The sequence below is a fragment of the Danio rerio genome, chromosome 18 (genome assembly GCF_049306965.1).
Source record: "Danio rerio strain Tuebingen ecotype United States chromosome 18, GRCz12tu, whole genome shotgun sequence".
NCBI lineage: Eukaryota > Metazoa > Chordata > Actinopteri > Cypriniformes > Danionidae > Danio > Danio rerio.
Window position 1 is genome coordinate 48729604 of NC_133193.1, and position 16946 is coordinate 48746549.

The window sequence follows — 16946 nt, forward strand, 5'->3', positions numbered from 1 at the left end:
GCTAAGAATACTTTTACTCACTATTATATAATTTACTTATATTTATATTATAATTTACGTATTTATATTTAATCATTATTATATAATTTACAAATTTCAGTATTTTTAAAGCCTTTTTTCAAAGTAATTTCAATAAAAGTATAAATAATTGCAACAATTCTATTGCAAAAATGCTTTAAAATACAGACATTTGTAAATTATATAATAATAAGTAAATATAAATACGTAGATTATCATATAAATATAAGTACATTTCTTTAATGAGTGATTCTGTATATATTTTTGGCTATTTGTTTATTTATTTATTCATTTATTTTTATTTATTAGACTCTCATTATTCAAGCATGATTTTTTCTTTTATTTATTTTTTTACTAAAGAAAGAAGCACATTTCTTATTTTCAATTAATCTAAGTAAGTTAATTAAAAGTTTTATTTCACATAAGAAGTCTATAAAATAAAATAAAAAAATTAAGAAATCTCTGTTTGTAAAAGAACAAATTTTCAGCAAGTATAAGATTGTTCACAGTGGCTTCTAACGACTTTTTTTGGTTTTCAAAATAACAAAAAACATCCTTAAGGTGCAAATTACCACTCATATTAACCTTGGAAAAGTAATATAAAATCATTCCAAAACGATGATAATGGAGGATGAAACCTGCAAAACAATATATAAATAAATAAATATGCAAATAATTAAATTAATGAATTAATCCACACATTCCAGCATAAATAAATATATAAATAGTGTGGGCATATGAAAAATGTTATAAATTACACGCATGCTGGGGGAATAAGAAAATGGAAACTGAAAGTAGATTCTTCCCCATTTACACCTCACTATTAATTATTTATATATTTATTTATGCAGGAATTAGATTTATGTATACATTCATTTATTCATTCATTTTCTTGTCGGCTTTGTCCCTTCATCCATGCGTGGATGTTTCCCAGGGATGGTTTGTGGCTGTAGGGGCATCTGCTGCATAAAAACTTGCTGGATGAGTTGGCGGTTCATTCCGCTGTGGCGACCCCAGATTAATGAAGGGACTAAGCCGGCAAAAAATGAATAAATGAATATTTATTTATTTATTTATTTATTTATTTATTTGCATATTTATTTATTTCTAGTTTTATTTATACAGGAATTTTTGTATTTATTTATTCATTTATTTATTAATTTGCGTATTTATTTATTTATTGTTTTATTTATGCAGGAATTTGAGGATTTATTTACTCATTTATTTCTATACTTGCTTATTTTTGTTTTTTTATTTATGCAGGGATTTGAGAATTTATTATCTGATTTTTTTCTATATTTACATTTTTATTTATTTATTTATTTGTGTTTTTTTTTTTTTTTTTTTTTTTTTTTTTGCTTGTTTTTGCAGGTTTCGTCCTCCATAAATGACAAATGGCATGGAAAAACTAATGACAAATGTCATCAAACTCATTTTTACAAAAGGTGCAAATATTAGCAACATCACAGTACTTGGACAAGAGTGCTTTGATTACAGGGGTAAAAATTGTGCAAAATTTTAAAGTGCACCTTTTTATTTTATTAGAAATATCAAATGTATATGGTAATAACCATGTTTTCCTCCACTAAATGAACCCCAGAAAAACTTTCCTCTAGCAGTAGTTGAGTTTTGTGACGACACTAACATTCTATTAAAACTCATTACGTGTGCATGACGTGTGGCCATTTAGAACGCTGTAGAACTCGCGAATTTAGACAGACTTCTGAACATTGCAGTGAAAATCACATTACGATCATTACTCTAACGTTTTTTACTGTATCGTTACATCTGGAGTTTGATAACAAACCTACAATGGCTTGCGCTCAATCCCAACAACAAAGAGAACTGGCATTTGCAGCCCAGTTAGCTGCGAAACTTGCAGTACCACACCTGGAGGAGGACGACGGTCTTCAATCAGTCGTCGCCAACTTCATGTGGAATCTGACAGAGCAGTATGTCTATCACTTTTTTACTCTTATTACACGATAATGTACTGTTATAATAACTAGAAAACGGTCAACCGGATCCTGCATAGTTATGAAGTAAATTGAGCTAGTTTCATTTAAGAAAATTAATAGCTAACCGTGCGTTAACCTTAGCTAGTTTAGCTTGAAGTAAAAGCTATTATGGATTTGGCCATTGTCAGTAGGTTGATGTTATATAAATTAAGGAATTTGTATGATTAAATTAAATATTAAAGTTTTAAATTCATCAAGATATTGAATAAATACATATTGTTTCTTATACTGGCATTTTTTGTGCAGTGGTTGATAAGCTGATTGTTATTAATGTATAAAAATACCCATATATATTAGCTTATATACAGTAATAACTTGATTACACCTGTTATACTAACAATTGTTTGTTTTTAGGAATCTGGAGGTGGTACAGGCGTCGTTGAGCTACCCGGTAAGTCTACCTTTCCATATTATTAATTAATACATGAGTAATGTCTCTTAGATTTTGGGGATGTTCTTTGAGTTTCTGTTACTTCTTATAAGCTAGTAAGTCCTGCATGATCTGGTTAAAGACAGTTTTTTATTAAGCACAACATAGATGAAGTGGTCAACATGTAAACAAATGGCTTGTTAAATATTATGCAGGATTCATGAATGAGGTATGAAGACAAATATTGGTCAAATATATATATATATATATATATATATATATATATATATATATATATATATATATATATATATATATATATATATATATATATATGCCTGTCAGCATCATGCAAGTATTTGTGGCATAACATCCCAAGTGAAAAATTACTTTAGTAAAGTATAGTAAATACTATAGTGTTGTTGAACCATACCATGGTAAATGTGTATTATCATTATTAAACAGGTAAGTGATATTCTAAGTCAGTCTCTCTCTTTTGTATGTTACAGTGCTGTATTTATACCATAGTAATTGTAGTGTATTGAGTGTGAGATGGGACTCACATATCAGGCATGTATGGATTTTGTGTTGCTCACTCTTTGGAGAACCTTGAGTTGTTTGGTTGGCCATCTGTTTGTTTCTAATAAGTCTCCTGTTTTCCTTACTGCAGACTAGTTCAGTAAACAGAAAGAAAGTTGTAGAAAACTACATTATTGCATAATTTGTTTATATTTTTATAATTGCTGTGTCACCATAGCAACTACAAAATGACCACAGATTAATGAAAGAACTTGACTATAGTATGGTTCAAAAACACTACTATTTTCTATAAAATGCTATAGAATTTTAGGGATTACATTTGAATTAATGGATAAAGTAAATAAAAAGTAGAACTGTATATTAAATTTGATTCGATATGTGCTTAGATATGATTCCAGTGTTTATGTTTTATGTCATTAAAGGTCCTATGAAATTGTTAGTATCAGTATTGTTCGATTTTAAGATATCTATTAGCTAATGTGCTCCAAAGCTGTGACAAAATCTGTGTGTAGAAGATATAAAACAGATATAAACATGTAAGTTTGTCACTTCCACCCTAAATGGATCAACGGTTTTATTCAAGTCATTTACTTCAGTTTTTCATCAAATCTTAACCAATCAAATGCTGTCTAGTATCTGGCATGCCCCGCCTCCTTCAAGACATTCGCTTTTCATTTGATGCTCTCAACCACTCTTACTGGGAGAGGGGTGATAAAACAAAAAGCTATTGGCTGTTTTTTTTAAGGGGAGGAGCTACACTATGTCCCACCCTCTTATTGTGGTCGTTTGAGGTTACATCAAACATAGAATAGCAATGCGTATTTCATAGGACCTATCAATCTACGATAGACCTAAAAACATCTCACTGCATTGTTTTTATGTTTCCACAGTTCTACAGACACCAAATCGATCAAATGCTGACGTCTATTGTGAAGTCAGCCACCACCACCGTATCTGATTTACTGCCCAAACTGTCAGAGATAACAGGTGTGAGTCCGTCAGCAGTGGTGAACCCGACATCCTCATCCAGTGAAGACCTTTATCAGGACACATTGAGCATACCAGAGATCCTGAAGGTGGAAAAACTGCCCTTCATGCATCCCCTTGAAAGCTTTTACGGGATCACAGTGGAAAGTCTCATGGCAGACTGCAGCTTCCTGGACTCTTTAGGAGAAGTCAGTTTGCAGTCGTCTGAGCTCCCTGGAATTGTTGTGGAGCATGTTCTCCATCGGGTCAACATGGTGATGCATAACAATGTCCTGAAGGTCAACTTGGCATCATTGTCATCGTCATTCCTTTATTTCAGCCCCGATGAGTCCTGCAGTGCTATTGGAGAGTTGTTGATCAATGGAGTCATCCAAAAGCTCCGTTATTTACATCACTGCATCACTCCAGCAGCGGCCGCAACAGCAATCGGCACCGTTCTCACTTCAATTCAGGGCCAACTTCCAACTGCCCATAGACAGAGTCTATCGGTGGAGGTCACAAGCAATGTGATCGAATACATAACAGAGGATGTCATTCGCTATTGGTTAAATGATCCCATTGAGGGGTCCAAAATTTGGAAAATTGAAGACGTCCCTGTTCTGAGGCCAACATTTCAATCCACTGATTGTGGATTGTTGTTCCTGCTGACGTCAGATCAACTGTCATGCAGGCCTAAAACAAAAACAACCACTTTATTTGACTCCCTGATGACCAATCGTTGCAAGTTGCAGTGTAGCAATCACTTCACTGGCAACAGTAACGATTCCGCAGTTTCAGATCGTCTGCATCAGGGACTTGCAGATTTAATGAACTGCCTCATCAGGCGCGAGACGCTCCTTCAAGTCAGACTGACCACGAAAGAGTTTCTTCGATATTTCGTGGAGGAGCTTGTGCACAGGCTTTTTGTGTCCTCTACCTTTCCGTGTCCTTCAAATCTGCCTGAAAATACAACACTGATGTCCTTCATCATCAAAGAAGCAGACTCCGGTCTGACGGTGGTGGATCATATGACAGCGCTGGTGGTCAGTCAAGTATTTGAGCTGCTGGCAAAGAAATATCCAGTGAGCGAATCTGACGAATCTGAACCGAAAACCAAAGAGGTCTCAGTTCAGGCGGAACCACCGAAACTGACCTTCAAGGAGAAGTTGAGGAACATGAAGGAGAGAATCCTTAAAAAGGTAAGCTTAAAGGGGAGTTATTATGGGTAAATCACTCTTATAAGGGGTTTAAACATAGCTGTGTGGCAACGCACGTCATGACTTTGTCAAGTTCGATGCGATCCTGGATTAACATGTCGATTCTGAAACATAATTTTTGTCGGAAAATTTAATCCATATCTATTCCCTACTCCTAAACCCAACTATAACTGTAAATTATTCCCAAAATCAGAAGGGAATAGTAGCTGGATAACAATCATGTAGAAGTGCAGAAACCTTAACAGTAAACATATCCCTTACTTCTGATTGGCTGATTGGAATCTTCTTCAAGATCGATGTTAATCCAGGAACATATCCTACTTGCTCTGTTAAAATAGTTGGGTTAAAATACCCCAACATATAACCCAACTATAGATTATTATAGCACCTTAACAACTATGGGATATTTTATTCCAATGCATTGGGTTATTTTGATTAAATGTTATTTTTTCCATTCTGGTATTACTATCGAAGTACTACTATTATTTTCGAATTATGGCTCTGTGAATTATTGAATGTTTCTGCTGGGTCCTAAAGGCGAGAATGACAGCCGAATATCCCAAATATGTGTATCATTTTCTCGACAAAAAAACTGTTGAGGTGAACACGAAAGAAAAAGCGTTTTATCGGCTATAGAGTGCACGTTTGTATCATCAATAATTAAGAGTGCTGGTGAAACGAATATAAAAAACACGACACGGAGAGCTCATTTGATAAAACAAAAACTATATTATTGCGCTAGAGCAAACTTTTAAACTGCAAAAACAAATTACGTACGCATATAACTACAGCTGTTGTGTGTCAGTTAAACCAGTTGACTGTTGAAAGTCTAAATTTTAACTCAACTGGTTGAATTATAATATAAATAACCAAATAAAGGTTATAAATAACCCAACAAAGCACCAAATATTTAACCCAACTGATTGAGTTATTAAAAAATAACCTAGTAAAGGTTGAAAATAACTCATCAAAGCACTAAATATGTTAAACTCAACCCTTGGGTTAAATAAATAACTCAGTGTTTTTTAGTGTGAGGTATGAGTTGTACAAATTATTTGTGTTTTTTTTTACTTATTATTATTACGCTTGAATTAATTGAGTGTTATTTCTTTGCAGCTTAACAAGCCCTTCACATCCAAAAAGGGCAGCAAGAAGAAGAAGAAGGACAAGGCTGAAGCAAAGGCAGAGTCACAAAAACCCAAAAAGAAGAAGTCACTTTTTGGGATGACACTTTTCTTCTCTGTGAAAGTGAAGAGTTAATGATTTCACTCCTGCTGTGCATGAAACTGTAAATATGATTTTGATGTGTTTTATTGTCATATTTGTGTGACATCCTAATAAAAAAATGTTCAAATAAATAAAAAGACTCCCTCTATGAGTTTTGTATTTACTATATGGATATTCAGCCATTTGAGGTTGCTCTGAGGTAAAACAACAGCAGGACAGGCAGCTTAGGGGACACCAAAAACATTTTTACTACAAAAATACTCCCTTAGTAATGACCAAACCAACTTGAACATTAGATTTAGTGTCCTCCCTAATCAGATTCCCTGCTTCAAATCATTTGAATATAATGCACACACCGGCCACTTTATTAGGTACACCTTACTAGCTCCAGGTTGGACCTTCAGAGCTGCCTCAATCCTTTGTGGTATAGATTCAACAAGGTACTGGAAATATTCCTCAGAGATTTTGCTCCATATTGACAAAATATTATCACGCAGTTGCTGCAGATTTCCATGATGCGAATCTCCCGTTCCACCATCCAAAGGTGCTCTATTGGATTGAGTTCTGGTGACTGTGGAGGCCATTTGAGTACAGTAAACTCATTGTCACTTTTCAAGAAACCAGTCTGAGATGATTCACGCTTTATGTTGTGACCTATCCTGTTGGAAGTAGCCATCAGTAGATGCATACACTGTGGTCATAAAGGGATGGACATGGTCAGCAACAATACTCAGGTAGGCTGTGTGAGAGAGTGAGTGAGTGAGTGTGCATTTATATAGCGCATTTATTGTGTATGGCCATACACCCAAAGCGCTTCAAAATCATGAGGGGGGTCTCTACACACCACCACCAGTGTGCAGCATCCACTTGGATGATGCGACGGCAGCCACAGGACAACAGTGCCAGTGCGCTCACCACACACCAGCTATTGGTGGACTGGAGAGACAGTGATAGAGCCAATTCGGTGGAAAGGGATGATTGGGAGGCCATGACCATATGGGCCAATAGAGGGACTTTGGCCAGGACACCGGGGTTACACCACTGCTCTTTCACGAGAACTGCCATGGGATTTTTAATGACCACAGAGAGTCAGGACCTCGGTTTAACGTCTCATCCAAAAGACGGCGCCCACTAACAGTGTTGTGTCCCTTTCACTTTTACTGGGGCATTAGGACTCACAAAGACCTCAGGTTGAGTGCCCCCTGCTGGCCTCACTAACACCACTTCCAACAGCAACCTGGTGTTCCCTAGTGGTCTCCCATCCAGGTACTGACCAGGCTCAGCCCTGCTTGGCTTCTGTGAGTAACCGGTCTTGGGCTGCAGGGTGATATGGCTGTGGACATGATGCTCAGTTGGTACTAATAGTGTGGTGTTTCTTGATTGTGTGTGTGAGGATTGGTGTGTGTTACCTGTTTGTTGATTTATTAATGGTTAAAACTGGTTATTTAATGGTTAATATAGCCTGATAACGCATATTATGATAACATAATGAATCAATATTCAATAAGATTAATAAACAGTTATTTCCAGATGTGACGTGACGTGTTCAATCATTCATTTTCTTTTCGGCTTAGTCCCTTTATTAATCTGGGGTCTCCACAGTGGAATGAACCGCCAAATTATCCAGCACATGTTTTACGCAGCGGATGCCCTTCCAGCCGCAGCCTATCTCTGGGATGCCATCCATACACACTCATACACTACGGACAATTTAGCCAACCAAATTCTCCTGTATCACATGACTTTGGACTTGGGGAAACCGGAGCACCCGTAAGGAACCGCCAACTTATCCATCATATGTTTTACACAATGGATGCCCTTTCAACTGCAACCCAGTACTGGAAAACACCCATACACACTCATACACTACGGCCAATTTAGTTTATTTAATTCACCTATAGCGCATGTCTTTAGATTGTAGTGGAAACCGGAGCACCCAGAGGGAACTCAAGACAATGTAAGAGTTGAAATATTACAAATATTTTGATATCTTTGACAATTCAAAACATGAGCTGAAAACAGAGACTGGTGACTCCACAACCCAGCAGATGGGAATGCGGGAAAAACCCGTTCCTGCTGCATTTGCATCTGAGTCTGCTAAAGCTCGGCTTCATCCACCCCAACTCACGCATATGGTCATTTCAATGTTTGAATGTTCTAGATTAACCAAACTGACTTTAACTATCATGTTTAATATCATTTGAAATGTCTCAGTGCGATTGGTACAATGATCTCATTCTCTCAGAAATAGACATAATCAAAACAATAAATATATACCTTCAGGCATCTTTTGAAGTGTACTTAGGTGGAAAGGGCGTTAACTTCCGTCTAGGTCAACAAGTTGTTGCACGACTAACCTAGATTGGGTACTCGACCTTTGTTTGAAGATAATATTATTCTAAATTAAGTTCATATGGGAAACCATAGGCTTGGTGAAAACCAAAGTTACTATAGAGTCCAGTAGTCGAGTACATTTATATTAATGCCCTAACCTCTAATTAGAAATGATGATTGTCTTAACTCAAGGGTGTACACCTAAGCGGGACTAACCAAAAGTATTTTAGAACGAGCGGGCTGGTAGCGGCCATCTAAAGTATTAGTCAATTACCTCTGTTTAATATTCAAGACTGACTGGAGTGTGACCGTGAGGGACGCCTTCGGCCGAGGCGATTTCTCTGAACATTTATCTAAATTACATATCGATATAATCTTCTTAATGTTTTATGATTGGAGTCAGATAAAACGAGGATAAATATATTAATATTCTAAACCACCTTATATTAAAATTGGAGTCAGATATGAGCTAAGTTTAATATAAATCAACATTGTGCACTGGAAGGACCGAACAGGCATTAAACCTTCATCCACCAGTGGACACCGGCATTGGGCCAACTGGGTGGACCTTACAACAACACGAGGAGAACATGCAAACTCCGCGCAGAAATGCAAACTGATCCAACAGAGACATGAATCAGCAACTTTCTTGCTGTGAGGCAACAGTGCTAACAAATGAGCCACTGCGCCATCCTGGATGCATTCATGATAGAAAAAACTCATACACCTCTAGGTTGCCTTTTGAGGTTGATTAAATCTGAATAGAAGTGAATTTCGAGGACTTCCTATGAGGTTAAAATTGTTCAGAAAGCATTATCATTTTAAGGGGGAGAAAATTCAATTCATCTTTATTTCAATAGCGCTTTTGCAATGTAGATTGTGTCAACGCAGGTTAACATAGACGATCATAGTAAATTGAAACTGTCAGTCCAGTTTTCAGAGTTTAAGTTCAGTTCAGTGTGGTTTAATTTTCACTGCTGAAAGTCAAAACATTGAAGAGCACATCCATCGATGCGCAGCTCTAGGGTCCCAAACCATGCAAGCCAGTGGCGAGGAACAAACTTCACCAATTTGCGAGAGTGAGGAAAAAAAAAACCTAGAGGGAAACCTGGCTCAGGTGGGCACGACCATTTCTTCTATTACCAATGTCTTGTGCAGAGCTGCAGTCTAGGCACCGCTAGGCACCGATGGACGTCCATCGTGGAGAAGCTGCAGATGGGAGAGGTCACCGGCTGGTGTACAGGCTGGGCCACAGGATCAATGCGGAGACTCGTCTGTCTGTCACTGGGGTCTTACAGGAATCAGTCTCATGCTCTTCACTCCTCCAAGATCATCACAGCAGCTGCTCAGGACACGGTCTGGTCCAGGATTATGGAAACCTTGAGAATGATTAAAAAAGACTAACCAAAATGGAAAATGGTTCATAATTAATCAATTGTGGCAACAGACAGTTAACATTAGCAGTTAAAGTTAGAAAACATCTTAAATCCTTCAAAATATATCAGTACAATGAAAAGCTGGATATAATTAGTGAGTAGAAACAACTCCAGTGAAATACCAAACTAGCCTAAACAAAGAAAAAAATGTAAATATGCAACTACAACTAAAATATATAATAGATGTGCAAACATCTATTTGTAAAAGCTCTTGTACAAACTCTGTTTGTAAAAGAACAAATTTTCAGCAAGTATAAGACAGTTCACAGTGGCTTCTAATGACTTTTTTTGGTTTTCAAAATAACAAAAAACAAACTTAAGGTGCAAATTACCACTCATATTAACCTTGGAAAACTAATATAAAATCATTCCAAAACGATGATAATGGAGGATGAAACCTGCAAAACAATATATAAATAAATAAATACGCAAATAATAAATGAATGAATTAATCCACAAATTCCAGCATAAATAAATATATAAATAGTGTGGGCATATTAAAAATGTAATAAATTACACGCATGTTGGGGGAATATGAAAATGCTAAACTGATACACCGCACTATTAAATTATTTATATATTTATTTATGCAGGAATTAGATTTATGTATACATTCATTCATTCATTCATTCATTTGCTTGTCGGGTTAGTCCCTTTATTAATCTGTACCTGTACCACATGTCTTTGGACTGTTTGTGGAATTTGTGTATTTTATTTATTTATTTATAGGGCGAAGCAGTGGCGCAGTAGGTAGTGCTGTCGCCTCACAGCAAGAAGGTCGCTGGGTCGCTGGTTCGAGCCTTGGCTCAGTTGGCGTTTCTGTGTGGAGTTTGCGTGTTCTCCCTGCGTTCGCGTGGGTTTCCTCCGGGTGCTCCGGTTTCCCTCACAGTCGAAAGACATGCGGTACAGGTGAATTGGGTAGGCTAAATTGTTCGTAGTGTGTGGATGTTTCCCAGGGATGGGTTGTGGCTGCGTAAAAACTTGCTGGATGAGTTGGCGGTTTGTTCCGCTGTGGCGACCCCGGATTAATGAAGGGACTAAGCCGACAAGAAAATGAATGAATGAATATTAATTTGCATATTTATTTATCTGTAGTTTTATTTATGCAGTGTTTTTGTATTTATTTATTTATTTATTTATTAAATTGCTTATTTATTTATTTATTTATTGTATTATTTATGCAGAAATGTTTGTTTTTATTATTAATTTATTTATTAATTTGCTTATTCATTTATTTATTGTTTTATTTATGCAGGAATTTGAGGATTTATTTACTCATTTATTTCTATATTTGCTTATTTTCTATTGTTTTATTTATGCAGGAATTTGAGAATTTATATACTGATTTATTTCTATATTTGCATTTTTATTTATTTATTATTTTATTTATGCAGGGATTTGTGGATTTATTTACTCATTTATTTGTTTGTGTATTTTTTTGTTTTGTTTTTGCAGGTTTCGTCCTCCATAAATGATAAATTGCATGGAAAAACTAATGACAAATGTCATCAATCTCATTTTTACAAAAGGTGCAAATATTAGCAACATCACAGTACTTGGACAAGAGTGTTTTGATTACAGGGGTAAATATTGTGCAAAATTTTAAAGTGCACCTTTTTATTTTATTAGAAATATCAAATGTATATGGTAATAACCATGTTTTCCTCCACTGAATGAACCCCAGAAAAACTCTCCTCTAGCAGTAGTTGAGTTTTGTGACGACACTAACATTCTATTAAAACTCATGACGTGTGGCCATTTAGAACGCTGTAGAACTCGCGAATTTAGACAGACTTCTGAACATTGCAGTGAAAATCACATTACGATCATTACTCTAGCGTTTTTTACTGTATAGTTACATCTGGAGTTTGATAACAAACCTACAATGGCTTGCGCTCAATCCCAACAACAAAGAGAACTGGCATTTGCAGCCCAGTTAGCTGCGAAACTTGCAGTACCACACCTGGAGGAGGACGACGGTCTTCAATCAGTCGTCGCCAACTTCATGTGGAATCTGACGGAGCAGTATGTCTATCACTTTTTTACTCTTATTACACGATAATGTATTGTTATAATAACTATAAACCGGTCAACCGGATCCTGCATAGTTATATAGTATATGAAGTAAATTGAGCTAGTTTCATTTAAGAAAATGAATAGCTAACCGTGCGTTAACCTTAGCTAGTTTAGCTTGAAGTAAAAGCTATTATGGATTTGGCCATTGTCAGTAGGTTGATGTTATATAAATTAAGGAATTTGTATGATTCAGTTAAATATTACAGTTTTAAATTCATCAAGATATTGAATAAATACATATTGTTTCTTATACTGGCATTTTTTGTGCAGTGGTTGATAAGCTGATTGTTATTAATGTATAAAAATACCCATATATATTAGCTTATATACAGTAATAACTTGATTACACCTGTTATACTAACAATTGTTTGTTCTTAGGAATCTGGAGGTGGTACAGGCGTCGTTGAGCTACCCGGTAAGTCTACCTTTCCATATTATTAATTAATACATGAGTTATGTCTCTTAGATTTTGGGGATGTTCTTTGAGTTTCTGTTACTTCTTATAAGCTAGTAAGTCCAGCATGATCTGGTTAAAGACAGTTTTTTATTAAGCACAACATAGATGGAGTGGTCAACGTGTAAACAAATGGCTTGCTAAATATTATGCAGGATTCATGAATGAGGTATGAAGACAAATATTGGTCAAATATGTATTAAACAGTGTTTAAAAATAATATATAATAAGAAAACATTCAGCTTAAAAACTCAAGATCAGCTTAAAAACTCAAGATGATTGAAATCCAGAAATAACTAAAAGTGCAACATTAGTAGCAGGCTATTAATTCTACCACCATATTGATAAAGTTATTGTTAAAAATGATAAGGGCAAATATATATATATAATTTATATGCCTGTCAGCATCATGCAAGTATTTGTGGCATAACATCCCAAGTGAAAAATTACTATAGTAAAGTATAGTAAATACTATAGTGTTGTTGAACCATACCATGGTAAATGTGTATTATCATTATTAAACAGGTAAGTGATATTCTAAGTCAGTCTCTCTCTTTTGTATGTTACAGTGCTGTATTTATACCATAGTAATTGTAGTGTATTGAGTTTGAGATGGGACTCACATATCAGGAATGTATGGATTTTGTGTTGCCCACTCTTTGGATAACCTTGAGTTGTTTGGTTGGCCATCTGTTTGTTTCTAATAAGTCTCCTGTTTTCCTTACTGCAGACTAGTTCAGTAAACAGAAAGAAAGTTGTAGAAAACTACATTATTGCATAATTTGTTTATATTTTTATAATTGCTGTGTCACCATAGCAACTACAAAATGACCACAGATTAATGAAAGTACTTGACTATAGTATGGTTCAAAAACACTACTATTTTCTATAAAATGCTATAGAATTTTAGGGATTACATTTGAATTAATGGACAAAGTAAATAAAAAGTAGAACTGTATATTAAATTTGATTCGATATGTGCTTAGATATGATTCCAGTGTTTATGTTTTATGTCATTAAAGGTCCTATGAAATTGTTAGTATCAGTATTGTTCGATTTTAAGATATCTATTAGCTAATGTGCTCCAAAGCTGTGACAAAATCTGTGTGTAGAAGATATAAAACAGATATAAACATGTAAGTTTGTCACTTCCACCCTAAATGGATCAACGGTTTTATTCAAGTCAATTACTTCAGTTTTTCGTCAAATCTTAACCAATCAAATGCTGTCTAGTATCTGGCATGCCCCGCCTCCTTCAAGACATTCGCTTTTCATTTGATGCGCTTGTTCTCAACCACTCTCACTGGGAGAGGGGTGATAAAACAAAAAGCTATTGGCTGTTTTTTTTAAAGGGGAGGAGCTACACTATGTCCCACCCTCTTATTGTGTTTCGTTTGAGATTACATCAAACATAGAATAACAATGCGTATTTCATAGGACCTATCAATCTACGATAGACCTAAAAACATCTCACTGCATTGTTTTTATGTTTCCACAGTTCTACAGACACCAAATCGATCAAATGCTGACGTCTATTGTGAAGTCAGCCACCACCACCGTATCTGATTTACTGCCCAAACTGTCAGAGATAACAGGTGTGAGTCCGTCAGCAGTGGTGAACCCGACATCCTCATCCACTGAAGACCTTTATCAGGACACATTGAGCATACCAGAGATCCTGAAGGTGGAAAAACTGCCCTTCATGCATCCCCTTGAAAGCTTTTACGGGATCACAGTGGAAAGTCTCATGGCAGACTGCAGCTTCCTGGACTCTTTAGGAGAAGTCAGTTTGCAGTCGTCTGAGCTCCCTGGAATTGTTGTGGAGCATGTTCTCCATCGGGTCAACATGGTGATGCATAACAATGTCCTGAAGGTCAACTTGGCATCATTGTCATCGTCATTCCTTTATTTCAGCCCTGATGAGTCCTGCAGTGCTATTGGAGAGTTGTTGATCAATGGAGTCATCCAAAAGCTCCGTTATTTACATCACTGCATCACTCCAGCAGCGGCCGCAACAGCAATCGGCACCGTTCTCGCTTCAATTCAGGGCCAACTTCCAACTGCCCATAGACAGAGTCTATCGGTGGAGGTCACAAGCAATGTGATCGAATACATAACAGAGGATGTCATTCGCTATTGGTTAAATGATCCCATTGAGGGGTCCAAAATTTGGAAAAGTGAAGACGTCCCTGTTCTGAGGCCAACATTTCAATCCACTGATTGTGGATTGTTGTTCCTGCTGACGTCAGATCAACTGTCATGCAGGCCTAAAACAAAAGCAACCACTTTATTTGACTCCCTGATGACCAATCGTTGCAAGTTGCAGTGTAGCAATCACTTCACTGGCAACAGTAACGATTCCGCAGTTTCAGATCGTCTGCATCAGGGACTTGCAGATTTAATGAACTGCCTCATCAGGCGCGAGACGCTCCTTCAAGTCAGACTGACCACGAAAGAGTTTCTTCGATATTTCGTGGAGGAGCTTGTGCACAGGCTTTTTGTGTCCTCTACCTTTCCGTGTCCTTCAAATCTGCCTGAAAATACAACACCGATGTCCTTCATCATCAAAGAAGCAGACTCCGGTCTGACGGTGGTGGATCATATGACAGCGCTGGTGGTCAGTCAAGTATTTGAGCTGCTGGCAAAGAAATATCCAGTGAGCGAATCTGACGAATCTGAACCGAAAACCAAAGAGGTCTCAGTTCAGGCGGAACCACCGAAACTGACCTTCAAGGAGAAGTTGAGGAACATGAAGGAGAGAATCCTTAAAAAGGTAAGCTTAAAGGGGAGTTATTATGGGTAAATCACTCTTATAAGGGGTTTAAACACAGCTGTGTGGCAACGCACGTCATGACTTTGTCAAGTTCGATGCGATCCTGGATTAACATGTTGATTCTGAAACATAATTTTTGTTGGAAAATGTAATCCATATCTATTCCCTACTCCTAAACCCAACTATAACTGTAAATTATTCCCAAAATCAGAAGGGAATAATAGCTGGATAACAATCATGTAGAAGTGCATAAACCTGAACAGTAAACATATCCCTTAATTCTGATTGGCTGATTGGAATGTTCTTCAAGATCGATGTTAATCCAGGAACATATCCTACTTGCTCTGTTAAAATAGTTGGGTTAAAATACCCCAACATATAACCCAACAATAGATAATTAAAGCACCTTAACAACTATGGGATATTTTATTCCAATGCATTGGGTTATTTTGATTAAATGTTATTTTTTCCATTCTGGTATTACTATCGAAGTACTACTATTATTTTCGAATTATGGCTCTGTGAATTATTGAATGTTTCTGCTGGGTCCTAAAGGCGAGAATGACAGCCGAATATCCCAAATATGTGTATCATTTTCTTGACAAAAAAACTGTAGAGATGAACACGGTAGAGAAGTGTGCGTTTGTATTATCAATAATTAAGAGTGCTGGTGAAACTAATTGAAAAGACACGACACGGATAGGTAATTTGATAATAAAAATAAAAATAATATTATTACGTTAGAGCTTAAATAAACTTTACAACGGAAAAACAACATTAGGCACGCATATTAATACAGCTGTTCTGTGTCAGTTAAACCAGTTGACTGTTGAAATTCAAAATTTTAACCAAACTGGGTGAGTTATTAAATACATAACCTAATAAAGGTTAAAAATAACCCAACAAAGCATCAAATATTTAACTCAACTGGTTGAGATATTATTAAATAACCTTCTAAAGGTGTAAAATAACCCAATAAAGCACCAAATATGTTTAATGAAACCATTGGGTTAAATAAATAACTCAGTGTTTTTTAGTGTGAGGTATGAGTTATACAAATTATTTGTGTTTTTTTTTACTTATTATTATTACGCTTGAATTAATTGAGTGTTATTTCTTTGCAGCTTAACAAGCCCTTCACATCCAAAAAGGGCAGCAAGAAGAAGAAGAAGGACAAGGCTGAAGCAAAGGCAGAGTCACAAAAACCCAAAAAGAAGAAGTCACTTTTTGGGATGACACTTTTCTTCTCTGTGAAAGTGAAGAGTTAATGATTTCACTCCTGCTGTGCATGAAACTGTAAATATGATTTTGATGTGTTTTATTGTCATATTTGTGTGACATCCTAATAAAAAAATGTTCAAATAAATAAAAAGTCTCCCTCTATGAGTTTTGTATTTACTATATGGATATTCAGCCATTTGAGGTTGCTCTGAGGTAAAACAACAACAGAACAGGCAGCTTAGGGGACACCAAAACATTTTTACTACAAAAATACTCCCTTAGTAATGACCAAACCA

At 36.2% G+C, this 16946-nt stretch overlaps 2 protein-coding genes across 3 annotated transcripts; both read left to right on the forward strand.

Moving 5' to 3' along the window:
* The first annotated feature begins 1698 nt into the window (after window positions 1–1698).
* Window positions 1699–6493, forward strand: LOC606627 (uncharacterized). The gene is made up of 4 exons (XM_003200488.7): window positions 1699–1970; window positions 2391–2427; window positions 3837–5111; window positions 6246–6493. Exons 1-4 carry the CDS (start codon window positions 1831–1833, stop codon window positions 6387–6389), a joined length of 1596 nt encoding a protein of 531 aa, XP_003200536.2. The 5' UTR covers window positions 1699–1830; the 3' UTR covers window positions 6390–6493.
* A 5386-nt stretch (window positions 6494–11879) lies between these two features.
* LOC141375069 (uncharacterized) lies at window positions 11880–16814 on the forward strand. Of its 2 annotated transcripts, XR_012393849.1 has the most exons (5): window positions 11880–12151; window positions 12581–12617; window positions 14155–14340; window positions 14571–15429; window positions 16554–16618. XR_012393849.1 is itself a non-coding variant. In XM_073929676.1 (4 exons), exons 1-4 carry the CDS (start codon window positions 12012–12014, stop codon window positions 16695–16697), a joined length of 1596 nt encoding a protein of 531 aa, XP_073785777.1. In that variant the 5' UTR covers window positions 11880–12011; the 3' UTR covers window positions 16698–16814. The 2 variants fall into 2 exon arrangements, 1 of the variants encoding a protein (XP_073785777.1); XM_073929676.1 differs by having other exon boundaries at window positions 14155–15429; window positions 16554–16814.
* The last annotated feature ends 132 nt before the right edge of the window (window positions 16815–16946 follow it).